The following is a 19451-nucleotide window of genomic DNA, read 5'->3' as shown; positions in this document are numbered from 1 at the left end:
GAAACCATTAGCCGTTTTCAATTGTACTTAAGAAAATTTGTTACATGTTCACAAGCAAATTTTTAGCTCTTTATTTGCCACGATAAGCCAACTTGGGCTTTTAGAACATTGACTTAGGTCCTAAAGAATGCTTACTGACTCAACTATCCAGCTTAGCCCTTAGTTTTTAGGTATAACATCTCAATGTCTGCTTTTAAAAATACATAACAGAGGAAAGTTGGTTCATAAGGAGACTGAAACATGAGTTCTTATACTTATTCACCAAAAACTTGTACTGTGTAGGCTGAGGCAGTGCAAGTTACCTAAACTCTGAGCTGTAGAGTTCACCCTAGAGCAGGGGTTGGCAACCTTTGGCACACATGTCAAAGGCGGCACATGAGCCGATTTTTACTGGCACGCTGCTATCAGCCGAGGTCCCAGCCGCCGGTCCCGCTCAGCCCAGTGCCGGCCTGGGTGAACGGAACCCCAGGCCAGCAACGGGCTGAGCGGGGCCAGTGGCCGGGACCCTGGTTGTCAGGAGCTGTCGGACAGAACCCGAGACCGGCGGCGGGCTGAGCCACTCAGCCTGCCACCAGTCTGGGGTTCTGTCCACCAGCCCTGCTGACGGTCTGGTGTTCCAGCCACCAGCCCTTTGCCAGCCAGGGTCTCGGCCACCGGCACCGCTCAGCCTGCTGCCGGCCTGAGTGAATGGAACCCCAGGCTGGCAGCAGCTGAGCAGGGCCGACGGCCAGGACCCGGGCTGGCAGGAGCTGGTGGAGCCGCTGCCGGTCTGGGGTTCTGTCCACCACCCAGCTCAGCCCACTGATGGTCTGGGGTTTCAACCACTGGCCCCTTGCCAGCCAAGGTCCCAGCCATTGGCCCCGCTCAGCCTACTGCCAGCCTGGGATACCAGCCGCTGGCCCCGCTCACCTCGCTGCTGGTCTGGGGTTCCAGCCACCCTGCCCCCTGCCAGCCGGGGTCCAAGCCTCCGGCCCTGCTCAGCCCTCTTGCCGGCTTGGGGTACCGGCAGCCAGCCCAGAGCTCTGCTCCTGACCAGGGCCCAGCGCTCTGCAACCTTATCAAAAATTACACTACAATTAGCTTAAAAACTTGAAAAGTTAAACTTTAAAACTTTGTATATTACAGTAATTGTTAAAAAATGTATAATGTTAATAAACACGTTTGATGAAACAAAGTAGTTGTACGTATGTGCCTGTGCTTAATTTTGTTTTCGATGATTTACCTTCTAAAAAAAAATCTCGCATGTCTTGCACCCCCAGAAAGGGCATCTTGCACCCCAGGTTAAGAACCACTGCACGAAACTGATAAGGTCTGCGTTTTAATTTAATTTTAAATGAAGCTTCTTAAACATTTTAAAAACCTTGTTTACTTTACATACAACAATAGTCATATAACATAGACTTAGAGAGCTTCTAAAAACGTTAAACTGTATTACCGGCTCGCGAAACCTTAAGTTAGAGTGAATAAATGAAGACTCAGCACACCACTTCTGAAAGGTTGCCGATCCCTGCCCTAGAGAGACTATATAGTAGTTGAATCCCCATGGGCCATTTAACCCGCTGTCTTTTTGATGATACTACCAATAAAGAGGCAAACATAATGGCCTTTTTAGGAGTTATTGACATCTATAATCTAGATTCTTGTCTTAGACCGTCACCCATTTCACGGTGCTGAATGAGTACTAGCCATCAGACAGTACCAAATTTAGGATGCACCAGAACAGCCTGCATTTGAACCAGTGATCTGGTGAACTGCTTTGCATCCGTTACTAATCTTCACTGCGTGTCACCAGTCTATGCTTTATTAAAGTCTAAACATAAATCAGACAAACAGATCAAAAAAAATTCAGAGTGCAATTATTTTCTTCCTTCAGAACTGTAAACCCATATATAGGTAACAGTAATTAATCAAGTGATTTTAATTATACACAGCTTAATGAAATAAGATGAATATCTACATTCTTTATTAGAGAAATGGGCATCTGCGCTATTCCAGCACTATTAATCAAAACATTAGCTATATATAAAACTACAAATAAATTAAAAGTAGGTAGTTACTGTACCATACAGTGTATTTTCCACTGAATGCATCCGATGAAATGAGCTGTAGCTCACGAAAGCTTATGTTCAAATAAATTTGTTAGTCTAAGGTGCCACAAGTACTCCCTTTTCTTTTTGCGAATACAGACTAACACTGCTACTACTCTGAAACCTGTCATTATGCAAAGTTCTAACCCAGGCTCTGATTCAGATTCCAGCCTTGGACAAGTGATTTATCTCCATCATGATTTGATTTCCCTATACTAAACTGGTGAAATGATACATACTTATCTCATAGGCTTATTGTATTACTTAGCCCTGGTCTACACTACGAGTTTAGGTTGAATTTAGCAGCACTAGGTAGATTTAACCCTGCACCCGTCCACACAACACAGCCATTTTTGTCGACTTAAAGGGCTCTTAAAATCGATTTCTGTAATCCTCCCCAACAGGGGATTAGCGCCGAAATCGACATCACCAGGTCAAATTTGGGGTAGTGTGAACACAATTCGACAGTATTGGACTCTGGGAGCTATCCCAGAGTGCTCCATTGTGACCGCTCTGGACAGCACTTTCAACTCGGATGCACTAGCCAGGTACACAGGAAAAGCACTGGGAACTTCTGAATTTTATTTCCTGTTTGGCCAGCGTGGCGTGACCATGCAGAGTTCATCAGCAGAGGTGACCATGCAGTCCCAGAATCATAAAAGAGCTCCAGCATGAAGTGAACGGGAGGTACTGGATTTGATTGTTGTATGGGGAGAGGAATCTGTGCTATCAGAACTCCGTTCCAAAAGATGAAATGCCAAAATATTTGAAAAAAATCTCCAAGGACATGAAGGACAGAGGCTATAATAGGGACCCGCAGCAGTGCCACGTGAAAATTAAGGAGCTCAGGCAAGGCTACCAAAAAAACCAAACAGGCAAACGGCCACTCCAGGTCAGAACCCCACACTTTTCTGTGATGAGCTGCATGCAGTTCTAGGTGGTGCCCCTACCACTACCCCACCCCTGTACATGGACTCCTGCAAGGGGGGCGTCTCATGCAACAGGGACGAGGATTTTGGGGACGAGGAAGATGATGATGATGAGGAGGATGAACCTGTTCTCCCCAACAGTCCGGAACTGTTTATCACCCTGGATCCAATACCCCCCCAAACCCTCCCAAGGCGGGCTCCTGGACCTTGAAGGCAGAGAAGGCACCTCTGGTGAGTGTACCTTTGTAAATATAATACAATACATGGTTTAAAAGCAAACATGTTTAATGATTAATTTTCCCTGAAGACTTGGGATGCATTCGCAGCCAGTACAGCTACTGGAAAAGTCTGTTAACGTGTCTGGGCATGGAGCAGAAATCCTCCAGGGACATGTCATTGAAGCTCTCCTGGATGTACTCCCAAGCCTTTGCAAAAGGTTTCTAGGGAGGACAGTCTTATTCCGTCCTCCATAATAGGACACTTTACCATGCCAGGCCAGTAGCACGTAGTCTGCAATCATTGCACAACAAAGCATGGCAGCATATGGTTCTGGTGTTTGCTGGCATTCAAGCAACATCAGTTCTTTAACTCTCTCTGTTATCCTCAGGAGAGGGATATCATTCATAGTCACCTGGTTGAAATAGGGGAATTTTATTAAGGGGACATTCAAAGGTGGCTGATCCTGCTGGGCTGTTTGCCTGTGGCTGAAAAGAAATCATCCCCACTTTTAGCCACGCAGGGGTGTGTGTGTGTGTGTGTGTGTGTGTGTGTGTGTGTGTGTGTGTGTGTGTGTGTGTGTGTGTGTAAGGGGGGTTGTGCTGCATGTTAACCGAAAACCACAGCCCCTCCTTTTAAATGGCCAACCCAACGGGTGCTTGGTATGGGAAAGGAGCGCGCTGCTGTTTGAAACCATTCACCATGAAAGAGTCTACCCATTGTTCTCTAAAATGTGTCTCTTTTTCCTCCTGCAGCTGCAAATGTTTCAACGCTCCCCCTATCATCTCCATCCTAGAGGCTAGCGCAGATAAGAAAGCGAAAAAACACGCATTCGCAATGAAATGTTCTCTGAGCTCATGCAGTCCTCCCACACTGAAACAGCTCAGCAGAATGCGTGGAGGCAGACAATTGCAGAGTCCAGGAAAGCAGAAAATGAACACGAGGAGAGGTGGCGGGAGCAAGATAATAGGTGGTGGCAGCGTGATGAGAGGAGGCAGGAGGCAATGCTGAGGCTACTGGAAGATCAAACTGATATGCTCCGGCATATGGTTGAGCTGCAGGAAAGGCAGCATGAGCACAGACCACTGCTGCAGCCGCTGTGTAACTGCCCGCCCTCCTCCCCAAGTTCCATAGCCTCCTCACTCAGATGCCCAAGGATGTGGGGGGGGGGCCCCCTTCAGGCACCGAACCACTCCACCCCAGAGGACTGCCCAAGCAACAGAAGGCTGGCATTCAGTAAGTTCTGAAGTGCAGTCTGGCCTTGTCCTTCCATTCCATTGGGAGGGGAGGGCTCCTGCCTCATACTGGGAATGAGGGGCGATCAACAGGTTATCTCAAGTGCTTATATACAAATGCACAAAGCCTTGGAAACAAGCAGGGAGAACTGGAGGTCCTGGTGATGTCAAGGAATTATGACGTGATTGGAATAACAGAGACTTGGTGGGATAACTCACATGACTGGAGTACAGTCATGGATGGTTATAAACTGTTCAGGAAGGACAGGCAGGGCAGAAAAGGTGGGGGAGTAGCACTGTATGTAAGGGAGCAGTATGACTGCTCAGAGCTCCGGTACGAAACTGTGGAAAAACCTGAGTGTCTCTGGATTAAGTTTAGAAGTGTGTGCAACAAGAGTGATGTCATGGTGGGAGTCTGCTATAGACCACCGGACCAGGGGGATGAGGTGGATGAGGCTTTCTTCCGGCAACTCACGGAAGCTACTAGATCGCATGCCCTGATTCTCATGGGTGACTTTAATTTTCCTGATATCTGCTGGGAGAGCAATACAGCGGTGCATAGACAATCCAGGAAGTTTTTGGAAAGCGTAGGGGACAATTTCCTGGTGCAAGTGCTAGGGGAGCCAACTAGGGGGAGCGCTTTTCTTGACCTGCTGCTCACAAACCGGGTAGAATTAGTGGGGGAAGCAAAAGTGGATGGGAATCTGGGAGGCAGTGACCATGAGTTGGTTGAGTTCAGGATCCTGACGCAGGGAAGAAAGGTAAGCAGCAGGATACGGACCCTGGACTTCAGGAAAGCAGACTTTGACTCCCTCAGGGAACAGATGGCCAGGATCCCCTGGGGGACTAACATGAAAGGGAAGGGAGTCCAGGAGAGCTGGCTGTATTTCAAGGAATCCCTGTTGAGGTTACAGGGACAAACCATCCCGATGAGTCGAAAGAATAGTAAATATGGCAGGCGACCAGCTTGGCTTAATGGTGAAATCCTAGCGGATCTTAAACATAAAAAAGAAGCTTACAAGAAGTGGAAGGTTGGACATATGACCAGGGAAGAGTATAAAAATATTGCTCGGGCATGTAGGAAAGATATCAGGAGGGCCAAATCGCACCTGGAGCTGCAGCTAGCAAGAGATGTCAAGAGTAACAAGAAGGGTTTCTTCAGGTATGTTGGCAACAAGAAGAAAGCCAAGGAAAGTGTGGGCCCCTTACTGAATGAGGGAGGCAAGCTAGTGACAGAGGATGTGGAAAAAGCTAATGTACTCAATGCTTTTTTTGCCTCTGTTTTCACTAACAAGGTCAGCTCCCAGACTGCTGTGCTGGGCAACACAAAATGGGGAAGAGATGGCCAGCCCTCTGTAGAGATAGAGGTGGTTAGGGACTATTTAGAAAAGCTGGACGTGCACAAGTCCATGGGGCCGGACGAATTGCATCCGAGAGTGCTGAAGGAATTGGCGGCTGTGATTGCAGAGCCCTTGGCCATTATCTTTGAAAACTCGTGGCGAACGGGGGAAGTCCCGGATGACTGGAAAAAGGCTAATGTAGTGCCCATCTTTAAAAAAGGGAAGAAGGAGGATCCTGGGAACTACAGGCCGGTCAGCCTCACCTCAGTCCCTGGAAAAATCATGGAGCAGGTCCTCAAAGAATCAATCCTGAAACACTTAGAGGAGAGGAAAGTGATCAGGAACAGTCAGCATGGATTCACCAAGGGAAGGTCATGCCTGACTAATCTAATCGCCTTTTATGATGAGATTACTGGTTCTGTGGATGAAGGGAAAGCAGTGGATGTATTGTTTCTTGACTTTAGCAAAGCTTTTGACACGGTCTCCCACAGCATTCTTGTCAGCAAGTTAAGGAAGTATGGGCTGGATGAATGCACTATAAGGTGGGTAGAAAGCTGGCTAGATTGTCGGGCTCAACGGGTAGTGATCAATGGCTCCATGTCTAGTTGGCAGCCGGTGTCAAGTGGAGTGCCCCAGGGGTCGGTCCTGGGGCCCGTTTTGTTCAATATCTTCATAAATGATCTGGAGGATGGTGTGAATTGCACTCTCAGCAAATTTGCGGATGATACTAAACTGGGAGGAGTGGTAGATACGCTGGAGGGGAGGGATAGGATACAGAAGGACCTAGACAAATTGGAGGATTGGGCCAAAAGAAATCTAATGAGGTTCAATAAGGATAAGTGCAGGGTCCTGCACTTAGGATGGAAGAATCCAATGCACCGCTACAGACTAGGGACCGAATGGCTCGGCAGCAGTTCTGCGGAAAAGGACCTAGGGGTGACAGTGGACGAGAAGCTGGATATGAGTCAGCAGTGTGCCCTTGTTGCCAAGAAGGCCAATGGCATTTTGGGATGTATAAGTAGGGGCATAGCGAGCAGATCGAGGGACGTGATCGTTCCCCTCTATTCGACACTGGTGAGGCCTCATCTGGAGTACTGTGTCCAGTTTTGGGCCCCACACTACAGGAAGGATGTGGATAAATTGGAAAGAGTACAACGAAGGGCAACGAAAATGATTAGGGGTCTAGAGCACATGACTTATGAGGAGAGGCTGAGGGAGCTGGGATTGTTTAGTCTGCAGAAGAGAAGAATGAGGGGGGATTTGATAGCTGCTTTCAACTACCTGAAAGGGGGTTTCAAAGAGGATGGCTCTAGACTGTTCTCAATGGTAGCAGATGACAGAACGAGGAGTAATGGTCTCAAGTTGCAATGTGGGAGGTTTAGATTGGATATTAGGAAAAACTTTTTCACTAAGAGGGTGGTGAAACACTGGAATGCGTTACCTAGGGAGGTGGTAGAATCTCCTTCCTTAGAGGTTTTTAAGGTCAGGCTTGACAAAGCCCTGGCTGGGATGATTTAACTGGGACTTGGTCCTGCTTTGAGCAGGGGGTTGGACTAGATGACCTTCTGGGGTCCCTTCCAACCCTGATATTCTATGATTCTATGATTCTATGATTCTCCCTCGCCCCTCCTGGGCTACCCTGGCAGTTATCCCCCTATTTGTGTGACAAATTAATAAAGAATGCATGAATGTGAAGCAATAATGACTTTTTATTTCCTCTGCAAGTGGTGATTGAAGGGGGGAGGGCGGTTGGCTTACAGGAAAGTAGAGTGAACCAAGGGGGCGGATTTTCATCAAGGAGAAACAAACAGAACTGTTACACCGTAGCCTGGCCAGTCATGAAACTGGTTTTCAAAGCTTCTCAGATGTGTAGCGCACCCTACTGTGCTCTTGGTGTCTGGCTGTGTGTAATCAGTGGCCAGGCAATTTGCCTCAACCTCCCACCCCACCATAAACGTCTCCCCCTTATTCTCACAGATATTTTGGAGCACACAGCAAGCAGTAATAACGATGGGAATATTGGTTTCGCTGAGGTCTAACCGAGTCAGTAAATTGCACTAGCACGCTTTTAAACATCCAAATGCACATTCTACCACCATTCTGCACTTGCTCAGCCTATAGTTGAACAGCTCCTTACTACTGTCCAGCATGCCTATGTATGGCTTCATGAGCCATGGCATTAAGGGGTCCCCAAGGATAACAGTAGGCATTTCAACATCCCCAACAGTTATTTTCTGGTCTGGGAAGTAAGTCCCTTCCTGCAGCTGTTCAAACAGACCAGAGTTCCTGAAGATACGAGCATCATGTACCTTTCCCGGCCATCCCACATTGATGTTGGTGAAATGTCCCTTGTGATCCACCAGTGCTTGCAGCACCATTGAAAAGTACCCCTTGCGGTTTATGTACTGGCTGCCAAGGTGGTCCAGTCCCAAGATAGGGACACGCATTCCGTCTATTGCTCCACCAGAGTTAGGGAACCCCATTGCAGCAAAGCCATCTATGACGACCTGCACATTTCCCCAGAGTCACTACCCTTGATAGCAGCAGCTCAGTGATTACGTTGGCTACTTGGTTCACAGCTGCCCCCAGAGTAGATTTGCCCACTCCAAATTGATTCCCGACTGACAGGTAGCTGTCTGGCGTTGCAAGCTTCCAGAAGGCTATCGCCACTCACTTGTGAACTGTGAGGGCTGCTCTCATCTTGGTATTCTTGCACTTCAGGGCAGAGGAAAGCAAATCACAAAGTCCCAAGAAATTGCCCTTACGCCTGCGAAAGTTTCTTAGCCACGGGGAATCATCCCAGACCTGCAACACTATGCGATCCCACCACTATGCTTGTTTCCTGAGCCCAGAATCAGCATTCCACTCCATGAGCCTGCCCTATTGCCATCAGGATGTCAAAGTTGCCAGGGCCCGTACTTTGGAGAGAAGTCTGTGTCCATGTCCTCATCTATCTTATCACCGCGCTGCTGTTGCCTCCTAACTTGGTTTTGCAGGTTCTGAACATACTGCAGGATAACGCACGAAGTGTTTACAATGCTCATAACTGCCGCAGTGATCTGAGTGGGCTCCGTGCTTGCCGTGGTATGGCGTCTGCAGGACAGCAGAGTTGCAGCGAAAGCGGTGGATGATGATGGTTAGCAGACCTACTGCATCGTCTGCTGCCGGCAGCACCAGGACAAAACAGCAGTGGTGTCAGTGAGCTGAGCTAAGCAGGCCGCACGCTTACCATAGTATGGTGTCTGTAGGAGAGCAGGAAAGTGGAGTTGCAGCAGAAGCAGTGGCTGACGACCTGCGAGGTGGATTCAGGAGAGCAGAGTTCAGCGGAAGCGGAAGCGGGAGCCCATGACAGCCAACATGGAGAAATTCGCTATCGAGTCAAGAGCAGGAGAGCAGAGTTGCAGCAGAAGCGGTGGTTCGATGACGATGGTTAACAGTTCTACTACACTGCCTGCTGAAAGCAGTATGGCATCCGCACAGAAAAAAGGCGCGAAACCATTGTCTGCCGTTGCTTTCACGGAGGGAGGGGCGACTGATGACGTACCCAAAACCACCCACGACAAAGTTTTTGCTCCATCAGGCATTGGGAGCTTAACCCATAATTCCAATGGGCAGCGGAGACTGCTGGAACTGTGGGACAGCTACCCACACCGCAACGCTCCGAAAGGCTACACTAGCCACGGTACTGTGGACACACTCCGCCGACTTAATGTGCTTAGTAGGGACACACACAATCAACTGTATAAAATCACTTCCTAAAAAATCAACTTCTATAAATTTGACCTAATTTTGTAGTGTAGATATACCCTTAATGTTTGTAAAGCACTTTGAAAAAGCGTGATACATACATTGCAATATACATGACTGCAAATTCAAAGGCCTGCTCTATGCTCACAAATACATCTGTTGCTGACAATGGTTGTCAGCAATGGGTCCTCCTGAAACAATGTTGAAAACAGTTTACCTGCTTATATGGATGGGATACACTATCTTAATTCACTATATGCTTCTGCCAAATCTAAAGAGCACTTTTTGCATCAGTGCTGAAATAGTTTTTGTCCCATTCATACTGTTTACAATGCCAGTGCATGATGACTGATTACTGACATCTCCCACCACCCACAAGCTTTCAGGTACTGTAAGGGAGGGGTTTAGTACTTGAAATGCAGCTGAAATCAAAACACTCATCCTCAACAGAAAAAGCACTTCTAATGTTTTGATGAATCTCTCCCTCATTTTAGAGGTAGTAATAATAATAATAATTATAATAATATAATATAATATATATATATAATTATAATATAATTATAATAATTATAATAATAATTATTATTATTTAGACAGTGTTTTACAATTTCAAAGTGCTATACAAAACAAACCAATCATCATGAGGCTGACCTACAAGACAACAACCAAAAGTCTCCTAACTTGAATGTGTGCTGTGGCGAGTACTCCCAGAGTACTGGGGAGAAGAAAAAGACAATGGAAACCTAAGAACTTCAGTGCCAATACCAGCAAAGGGCTCCCAATATTGCTACATAACAGGAAGGGGATACCCCCCCCCAAAAAAAGATAGAAAAAGTGATTAAGAAGCTACTATTTAAAAGGGAAGGTGAAAAATTAAGGTGGTGAAGGATATTAACAGCAGCTACATCTGAAACTATATTTAGAGATTTAAAATAAAAAAAGTATTTTACATCATCCTGCTTTTATTAGCATACTTGAATGAACATTCACTGTTTCAGTCTCATTCTGGTACATTTATAGGAGACTATCCCCCCCATCAGTGTGCATATATGTCTACGCTTATTAAGTAATACTATGTAATATAATTTTACACACACTGTAACCACATACCCTATTTATTAGATTACTACTATACATAATTAACACCCCTAGATTTTTTAAACTGAATATATGTTAATAAACTTATTTGGCGCCATTTTAGTGAATTTCCCTTGTTATGACTAAAAGACCACATCGGCCATCAAAATATCCAGAGCAGTCTCCCTGCAAAATATCTGGAATTTCCAGCTCCAGTTCACCTGCTTGCCAGTCAACCTCATCCCTTAACTTTGGCATCAAGAGAAGCATACCTGCTCACCCACCTCCTGTGAAACCTAACACTTTAGGCCTCAATCCCAGAGCTGGCATCTGAAGAGACTGTGCTGGGAAGGAGAGCTAGCCAGTGCACATGACAGTACACCTTGAGCTCTCCTTTTCATTGGGCAAGAATGTTGGGGAAATATGAGGCATAGTGGAGCTCTTCCTACTGCTCAGGCAAAGAGGCTAAAACTAAGTGCCATACAAAAACAACAAAAGGGGCTAAGGGAGGGAAAGCAAATAGAGACAGCAACAGCTGAGAAAGAGGGGAAGGAAAAGAGAAAAATCAAGGGGCATAATAAAATAAATATTGACTGGCTATTAGAGCAACAGTATTGAAAAAAATATACATCTCCATTGTATATACTGCCCTCAAATGTCACGTAGGGTGCAAAGGATCTTAGGAACTGATTTTCCCTCTGGGTACTATTTTACTGCAATTGACATTGCAACCAGTCAATGTTTGTGTTACACACAACACACACACACACACACACACACACACACACACACACACAATTTTCACCCATGCAGAGAAGAGGTGAATAGAAGATATAGTACCACAGTATATTGCTGGCTAGATGAGACTGGCAGGAGCGGGGGTGGATAAGAGACTGCAGAGTATTGAACAGGCTGTGAAGAAGACTGCAGAAACCGGATAGGCTGAAGAAGTAACAGTTTTATATAAACAGTTAATACCAGAGAAGAATGAAAAAAAACAAACCTGAATAAACTGAGGTAATTTGCAATAGCATCTATCAATATAATTTAACAGAAAATTTGAAAAACTTCATATAGTAAGAACTAATGTGTTTTTACATATATCTATGTCCTATCAAGAGGGACATTTTGATTATTAAATACTGTAATAAACTATACGACAAAGCAGCAAACTAAGTATAATTTAAACAGATAATTTTGCTACTTTCAATAGTTACATGTAAACCATTTTTGTTTAAGTATATATATGCAGTTTAAATATATATTTCAGTTTTTAAATCCAGAACTAAGCAAGTAAAAAAATAAATCAAAACATGCCATTTTATTATTGAGCAAAAGGTGCATTTTGAAATACAACTGAATTTATCACTCCAAAAATCTTATATGCATAGTAGGGGCACTAAAAATACCAAAGATTTACCACCACTATCAACATTTGCCATATGTGACTAATATGATATATAAATGCAAGATTATTGTGTTACAGCAGCAAGCCTGTAGGGGCCGGGATAATTATGGAGAAGGCAACGACAGCTCTTGGGAAGAGGAAAGAAAATACATGCATGCTGTATTGCTCTTGTACATCACATACTAGTAATAGTCAGTGCAGCCGGGTCTGACCAGTTTCAAGGAGACTTAACTCTGTAGGCTGCAGAGCTTAAGCTTTAGCATAGGTGCAGCTTGAGCGCACAGAACAGAGGATTTAACACAAGGAAAATAGACAAAGATGACGGTGAAGGTAAAAGGCCCATGAATAATTTTTCATGGAGTTTGAACAAGGTTGTGCGTCACGACCTAAAGCTGCTGAGGCAAGAGCCTTTACTTAGATGTTAGGAATCACTGCTGTAAACGTAGGACTATTTTGTGGGGGTTTGGGTCAGGCTTAAAGTTAGCTTCCTCTACACAAGAATAGGTTAAAACAGATCCAATTCTTTAGTGTTATTATACATCACTAAGAAATGTATAAATTAATCCTTTGAAAGTGTCATGAGGTCCTTTCATGACTTAAATTAAGAGATTTGGGACAGGGACTGGAAGAGAAAGGGAATGTAGCTCTCCATGTTAGAATTAAATAATTAGTCTAATATACAGTATAGGGAGAGGGCAGAAAGGATAGAGAGTTTGGCCCTTGTTAAATATTTACCATTTGAGCCCTGGTTCAGTTACTTTCATTCTGCTAAGCAGTAACAGTGGTGTTAGTAAGGTGGTGATGCTTGCTACATCCTTGATATCAGAACCTTGACAGTTCATCTTTATGTTTTTTGTGTGTTTTAGGAAAACGTGACTGCTCTGTCACATCGTCTGGAAGACTGGTAGGTCTGGTGATTAAAAAGAATATCCAGTTACATGTATGTGGCTAGCTAATGCTTCTCTTTCAAAAAATTCCACAACAAATCAGTCTACTATTTTCTTATTATTGGATGGTAAGAAGGCTCAGTCGAGCATCGTGTATTTGACGTGCACCTGTGATAGGATGTGATTAGCTGCTGGTTGCTGCTGAGGTGGTTGCTGTGGAGGTCCAGGCACTTGGGTCCTAACAGGTTGCTGAAGCATAGGAGGATTATACACAACAGGAGTGCCATCTGGGTTAACGAATGGCTGACCTAGAGTATCGAGAAAAAAAATAAAATAAAAGACACGTTATTTAGGTTGACAGACTGCTATATATATATATTTAAATCCGACCATGCCAAAAATAAAGTCTGATAATAAAACATGAGATCTGAACTTCTGTATTTTATACTAATTTTTTGTTGTAGTACTAAATACTTGCCATTACAATTAGAACGGCAATTATCAAAGGCCTCCTTTGCAAAATTACTTATAATTAAAAGCCCATATATTTCTGTGGTAAATAGTGATCATGTCCAGAAAATAGCTAGTCATTTAACAAAGGCAAATTTATGGACTAAAATGGATGACCAATATTTGTGTCAGTCTTGACAGATCTTTTTCAATTATATGGACTGAAAAAAGTATAAGTAGAAGAAGAAAATTCATAAAACAGTTTTCTTCTCCTCATATCCCTAAGAACAATTTAAAAGCATCTCCCTTATCAGCTAAAATGCCAGCCAAGATGTACGGTAATGTAGAAAGAGAAATTATTTCTCTTTCCATAAAACAGTAGTTATAATTACATTACCATTATTGTTATTAAGAACCTCTTACAGAGCCATCCTCCCTAAAGTGAATTTATTCAAAACTTTCAGCTGAACTGATATTTAATACTATATTCCCATGAAATATTTGCATCCAACATTGAGGCAGCCTGCTAATGTAAGAGAACCAAAAAATGAAAATGATTAAAAGCTGACTATAAGTAATAATGAAAATGACTGATTTCAATGTTTGAGCTTAGCAAAGACGCAAAAAAGGAAATAGAACAGCAAAAAGCGGAAAAAATAAAACTAGATTTTAAAATTTATCATAATCTAGGGTTTTATTAGTAACAATTATGTTTACAAAAAAAAATTAACCTGAGAATTTCCATTTAAAGATGAGGGACTGAGAGCCAACTTCCTGTCTCATTTCACTACATCAGCCTGAGCCTAGCTAGTTTGGTAGTAACAAGAAATTCTCATTTCCATATAGTCGAGGCACCCATGTGTTTATATGCTAATGAAATCTTTCCAGATTTACCTGTGGACTGTCACATTCCTCCAAGGATAGAAATTTAGTTTCCACATGAGGATATTTCAGTGAGGGGCACAAGACAGAAGGTAGATTAAGGAGACCACACACCACATCTCAAATAGGCTACAGAGGTTTGCATAACCAAGGGATGTGAGAAAGCCTTAGACTGAACATTGGGCCTATGTCCAGACTTGGAGCAGAGGGTGTGGTTCCCAGTTTGGGTAGACATACTCATGCTAGCTCTCAGTGAACTACCGTGTTAAAAATAGTTGCGGTAGCACAGGCAGCAGCACAGGTTAGCTGTCCCAAATACATACCCACGGGATTCAGGTGGGTTTGTACTTAGGGCACCTACCCCGTGCTACCACTGCCCGTGCTACTGCTGCCACACTATTTTCAGCATGCTAGCTTGATGAAAGCTAGCGTGAGTATGTCTACTGGAGCTGGGAATCACCATCCCAGCTTCAAGTGGATGTAGCTTAAGACTGGGCCCATTCATTTGATAAGTTCCAACTATATTTGATTTGGCTTCACATTTATCCTTCAACCTCAGGGACTGGGGATCCATGGAGATATTCTTCACAGCCTCAGGGAGTCAAGGAATTTTCATACCCACTCCTTCTCCCTCCCCCACTTTCGAGGCTGACTAGGATCACTCTTGCTCCCCACTGTGACTAGGAGGGAGAGATGGGGAAGAGCCTTCTCTGACTGTCTAGGAAGACAGAGATGAAGCACATCGACTCTCTCACACTGCTAAGTCTGCAGAAATCATTGTCAGGAAAAGTAAGAACTTGACCTGTGCTCTTTGAACTCTCTCTCTCATATGAAAAGGCAGAGCTAGAAAAGCCATCACTTCTTCCCTAACTTCCCATGAATATTGGTTATCTGGGAACTCATCTGAACAGAATATTGCTGATATTCATACCATTCTGGAAGGGTATTAATGTCATTCAACCATTCCTACTGAAGGATCCTTTCCTGTATACTTATTACATAGGCCTCCAATAATGAAAGTAAAATTAATGACTGAGAAAAGTATAAATATGTAATTAATGGGCCACACTATTTGAAATCAAGACAGTTTTATAAAATGAATTAAATGTAGTTTCAGGTACCTGCTCTCAAGTCGTTCTGCCAACTAGTGGGGTTTTACAATCCTTCCCCTACCCCCGCTTATTTTATTTATTTATTTATTTATTAATAAAAAGATTTGTTGGTCTCCAGTTGCTATGTGGAAGACCCACAAACGAAACACAGGAAAACTGACTAACAATACAAAAGCAAAAAGTGAAACTGACCACACACAAAATGCTGTCAAAAACACTAAGTAAACAAACTGAAAAAAGAGAAAGTATTTTTCTCTTAAAATTATTTATACCAGTAAATACAATAAAACGATGCAAATATAAATTTTCAAGTTGATGTTCCTTTGAATGTGCAATGTTTGCCCAATTGAGTGATGACTCTGAAAACTTCTACAATCATTAAACCCAGTAAACATGGGAGGGCTAAACTGACTGGTAAATTTGAGACATTAGATATTAGGAATGTAGGCTAACAAAGGGATTATTACACCTTAGTTTGAACTATAGTGTAGCTGTTAGTCAGAACCTGGGCAGGGAAATTGTTATTACCTTGCTAGCAAGAAGTCTGTTTACTTATGGCTCTGGCTAAGACTCTTTCAACTCCAGTACAGACAGAGCCTAAAGTTCTTAATTTTCTGGTATGAGTGCTTCACCTTGCTATGACAGTGACTTTGGCATAATATAGATGAATGGTCAATAGGAACATGGGACACCCACTTATCAACTATGCAACTGTTTTATGACTAGACTAGGGAAGTCTACAGTGCTGCTACAGCACCCAGCCCTAAGATACTAAATATACCATCTTCAGTTTACAATAAGCACCTGGGGCTGGGAAAAGCATGCTATTTCTGGGTACTGGTTTCTCAGTTTATAAAACATGGCTGGCTTTAGCCATTCCTTCCATAAGGCACATATGGAGAAACATTTAAGTAACTGATACAAGTACTAACAGAACCATGAATGTAAAAATGTTTTTTCTAATATGGCTTACCATATTAGCACATGATTTATTTTAAGGAAAAAAAACAGTCAGGGCTGAAAGACAATGGATTTATTTAGTTAAGTACAAAACTACAGTTTCATTATTTCATTGAAATAAATTAACTCCCATTTCCCTCCCCCTAAAGGAAACGAAAAGTAAAGTACTCTGATAAGACAAAAACAATTTTTTAAAAATGTAACTGGCCATGTATTACAATTAATAAAATAAGGCTGTAGCTTGATAAGGAAGATATCCCCAAAGGATTTCATTTTCTAGAATTAAAAAATTATCAAAAGAACCCTTTGTTTATACTATCTTCCATTATATAAAAAGCTTCCCCAAATATTAAGATGTGATACAAACAATATATTAAACATGTATAATACAGTATAGCTGAACTTTTTTGGTAGTTCCTCAAGCATAGACTTAGCTTTACTGTAACCTGTAGGCTAATCCAGTCTGGTAATACCAGGTTTCCTCCCATCCCTACTATTGTGATATAAGGATAATAGTTACCTATCAGAACATTTATATTAAGTGCACTGAGCAAACACTAAAAACACACAACACTGAAAAAGTTGGGGGGTGGGGGGAAGGAGGGAAGGAAAAAGACAACACTACAATACAATACACTCACAAGTTAAACAATTTACACGTTATTCCAAAGTTCTAAACCATAATAAAAATGTCCACAACTGGATACCAACCTGTTTGAGGGTTGATCAGAATACTGCCAGGTGGTATGCCTGCCGCTTCCAAGGGAAGCAAAAAGAAGCTAGTGCTAGTAGGTGCCACTTGCCCACTTATGCCACCATCAAAGGAAAGAGATTTACTAGTGCTGACAGTTGAATAGACAGGTGTGCCATGAGAAGGCTGGCTTAGAGCTGTGACTGGAAGAGGCTGCTGGGTGTGAGAAAGAGAACCCGTGGATGACCCTACACTACTAGAAGACTCTGAACCTAGGAAAGGAGTAATGAGAAATTGTTTTTACCTCGAGTCAGAAACATCATGCTCATTTAAAATATATAATTTTTAAAAGCTTACCCTTAAACAACCGCATGTAACTACAGTATTAGACTATGGATTTTTCAATAAAGCTTGAGTAGAGCACATCTATTACAAGCGTCTTTCTGTAAACTCTGGGACTGATATTACATTGCCTTGCTCTTTGTTTAGTCTTTTGCAACAAAGCAAAATGAATATGAAATCAAAATGGTAGCATATTATACCCACTTTGCATAGGTGCCAATGACTACATAAGGTGCAAGGGACTGGAGAATCAGACCCTGAGTTCTTTGACAGCCGAAGCATGCAACTAAAAGCTATCTTCTAATAACCCAGCCACCGAAAAGTCCCTAAAATACGTCTCCAGATATTTTTGAACAACGCTTGTCTTTTTCTAAAGTCCCCTTTGAATATACAGTTCATAATATTTTCTATTAGACCTTTGCCATAATAGTTGCATAACATGCAGGTGCAGAAAATTAATGTAAATGTTTAAGCATAAGAAATCTTAATCAGCAGCCACTAAATAACCTAGAGGAGAAAACAAGATTCAAAACAATGCTCAGATGAAAATTGTGTGTCATTTAAAAATCAGCGAAACTAATTTTAAGATTATTTGAACTGCCTTTGCAGAAAATTATAAATTATTATACTTTATCTTTGTATTGCATTTTTTACCCATACATCTCAAAGCAGTTAAAGGTAAATATTAATTTCATTTACAGATGAGATAACTGAGGTACAAAAGAGATTAAGTAAATTGCCCAATCCCCAATCACTGTATCCCAGTGCTATGATCAATCTCCACTTGCCCATAGTCCTTTTCTTGATTTCAGTTTTCTTACATCTGCATCAGCTTCTAGATCATGTAGAGACATTAGACTTATCGTTAACTATGTTGACTTCAATCAAAATTTATACATTTAGGCCCATATTTATTTATTTACTTTAAATCACCACAACCTATGAATGCAGTGAAACCACCACCACCAATATTGACCTTTTCAAGTTAGGGTCCCATCTTTCAGAAATCAAAATAAAAGTTTTCATTTTTAGCAAGGTATTTTCTTCTTCTAATCTGATGAGAGAAAACCTTTCTATAATGTATCTGATATAGATTATGGTACAACTATAACTGACCTTATCAAAAGTCATCTCAAATAATGCTATTCCATTGCTAAACTAAATAGCCAAAATTTATACCATAGATTTTGAAATATATACAAAGTACTAAAGATAAACATTTCTCAACAAACAACATTTTATCAGATCTTCATTTCATACAGAAATTCTGCTTATGATGTTAATATCTCCTATGTTATTGAAATGTGCTTTAATGTACTTAATTTCTCTTTTATATTTTGGTGGGGGGTAGTGGGGGTTTAGTGTTTAATGGCAAATATTTAATGGATCATTGCTGAAGACAGGGTTTATAGCACTGACTAAAGCAAAGTATAATACAGACAAGCACTCACATCCTTTTACTTTCCTACACAGCGCTACCTATAATCTTAACCGCTACACTCACTTGTTTAGTTTAAGCCCTGAGACTCCCCAGTGCAGAGAATGCCAATTGTATCATATTGGCTGATCACTTTAGAATATGGGTGACATGTCCAATATGCACTAAACAGGCTACCAAATACGTTTCACTTTCTACTGCAACAGGATCTGAAGCCAGGTCTTCTGAAGCAGACAACACACTGTTTATAGGTTTCAGAGTAGCAGCCGTGTTAGTCTGTATTCGCAAAAAAAAAAAAAAAGGAGTACTTGTGGCACCTTAGAGACTAACAAATCTATTAGAGCATAAGCTTTCGTGAGCTACAGCTCACTTCATCGGATGCATCCGATGAAGTGAGCTGTAGCTCACGAAAGCTTATGCTCTAATAAATTTGTTAGTCTCTAAGGTGCCACAAGTACTCCTTTTCTTTTTACACTGTTTATAGATACAGAATAAATTATGAGCTAGCACACCTCTGACTCATAGAATCTCATAGAACAAGTATGTAGATCAATCTTCTGAAGTAAGATAGTTTACTATGATGAAAATTCACGTTACTGAGGTTTATTCTGAATTAAGTGTAAACTTTATTTCTAACATTGCCATTTAGA

At 42.3% G+C, this 19451-nt stretch overlaps 1 protein-coding gene across 23 annotated transcripts in view; it reads right to left on the bottom strand.

Annotated features, from left to right (window-relative positions):
• Window positions 1-19451, bottom strand: part of R3HDM1 (R3H domain containing 1) — a 177473-nt gene that overhangs the window by 56449 nt on the left and 101573 nt on the right. For 8 of the 23 annotated variants that reach the window (XM_043505042.1, XM_038421236.2, XM_038421233.2 and 5 more), the window contains 3 exons: window positions 17042-17293; window positions 13095-13234; window positions 11472-11573 (listed from right to left, as the gene is read on the bottom strand). In XM_043505042.1, the coding sequence (XP_043360977.1) occupies window positions 11472-11573; window positions 13095-13234; window positions 17042-17293 (494 nt within the window). The remainder of the gene's footprint in view (window positions 1-11471; window positions 11574-13094; window positions 13235-17041; window positions 17294-19451) is intronic. The other 15 variants (XM_043505053.1, XM_043505049.1, XM_038421253.2 and 12 more) reach the window with 3 other exon arrangements.

This window comes from Dermochelys coriacea, chromosome 11 (genome assembly GCF_009764565.3).
Source record: "Dermochelys coriacea isolate rDerCor1 chromosome 11, rDerCor1.pri.v4, whole genome shotgun sequence".
NCBI lineage: Eukaryota > Metazoa > Chordata > Testudines > Dermochelyidae > Dermochelys > Dermochelys coriacea.
This window is presented reverse-complemented; position numbering and strand designations above follow the sequence as displayed.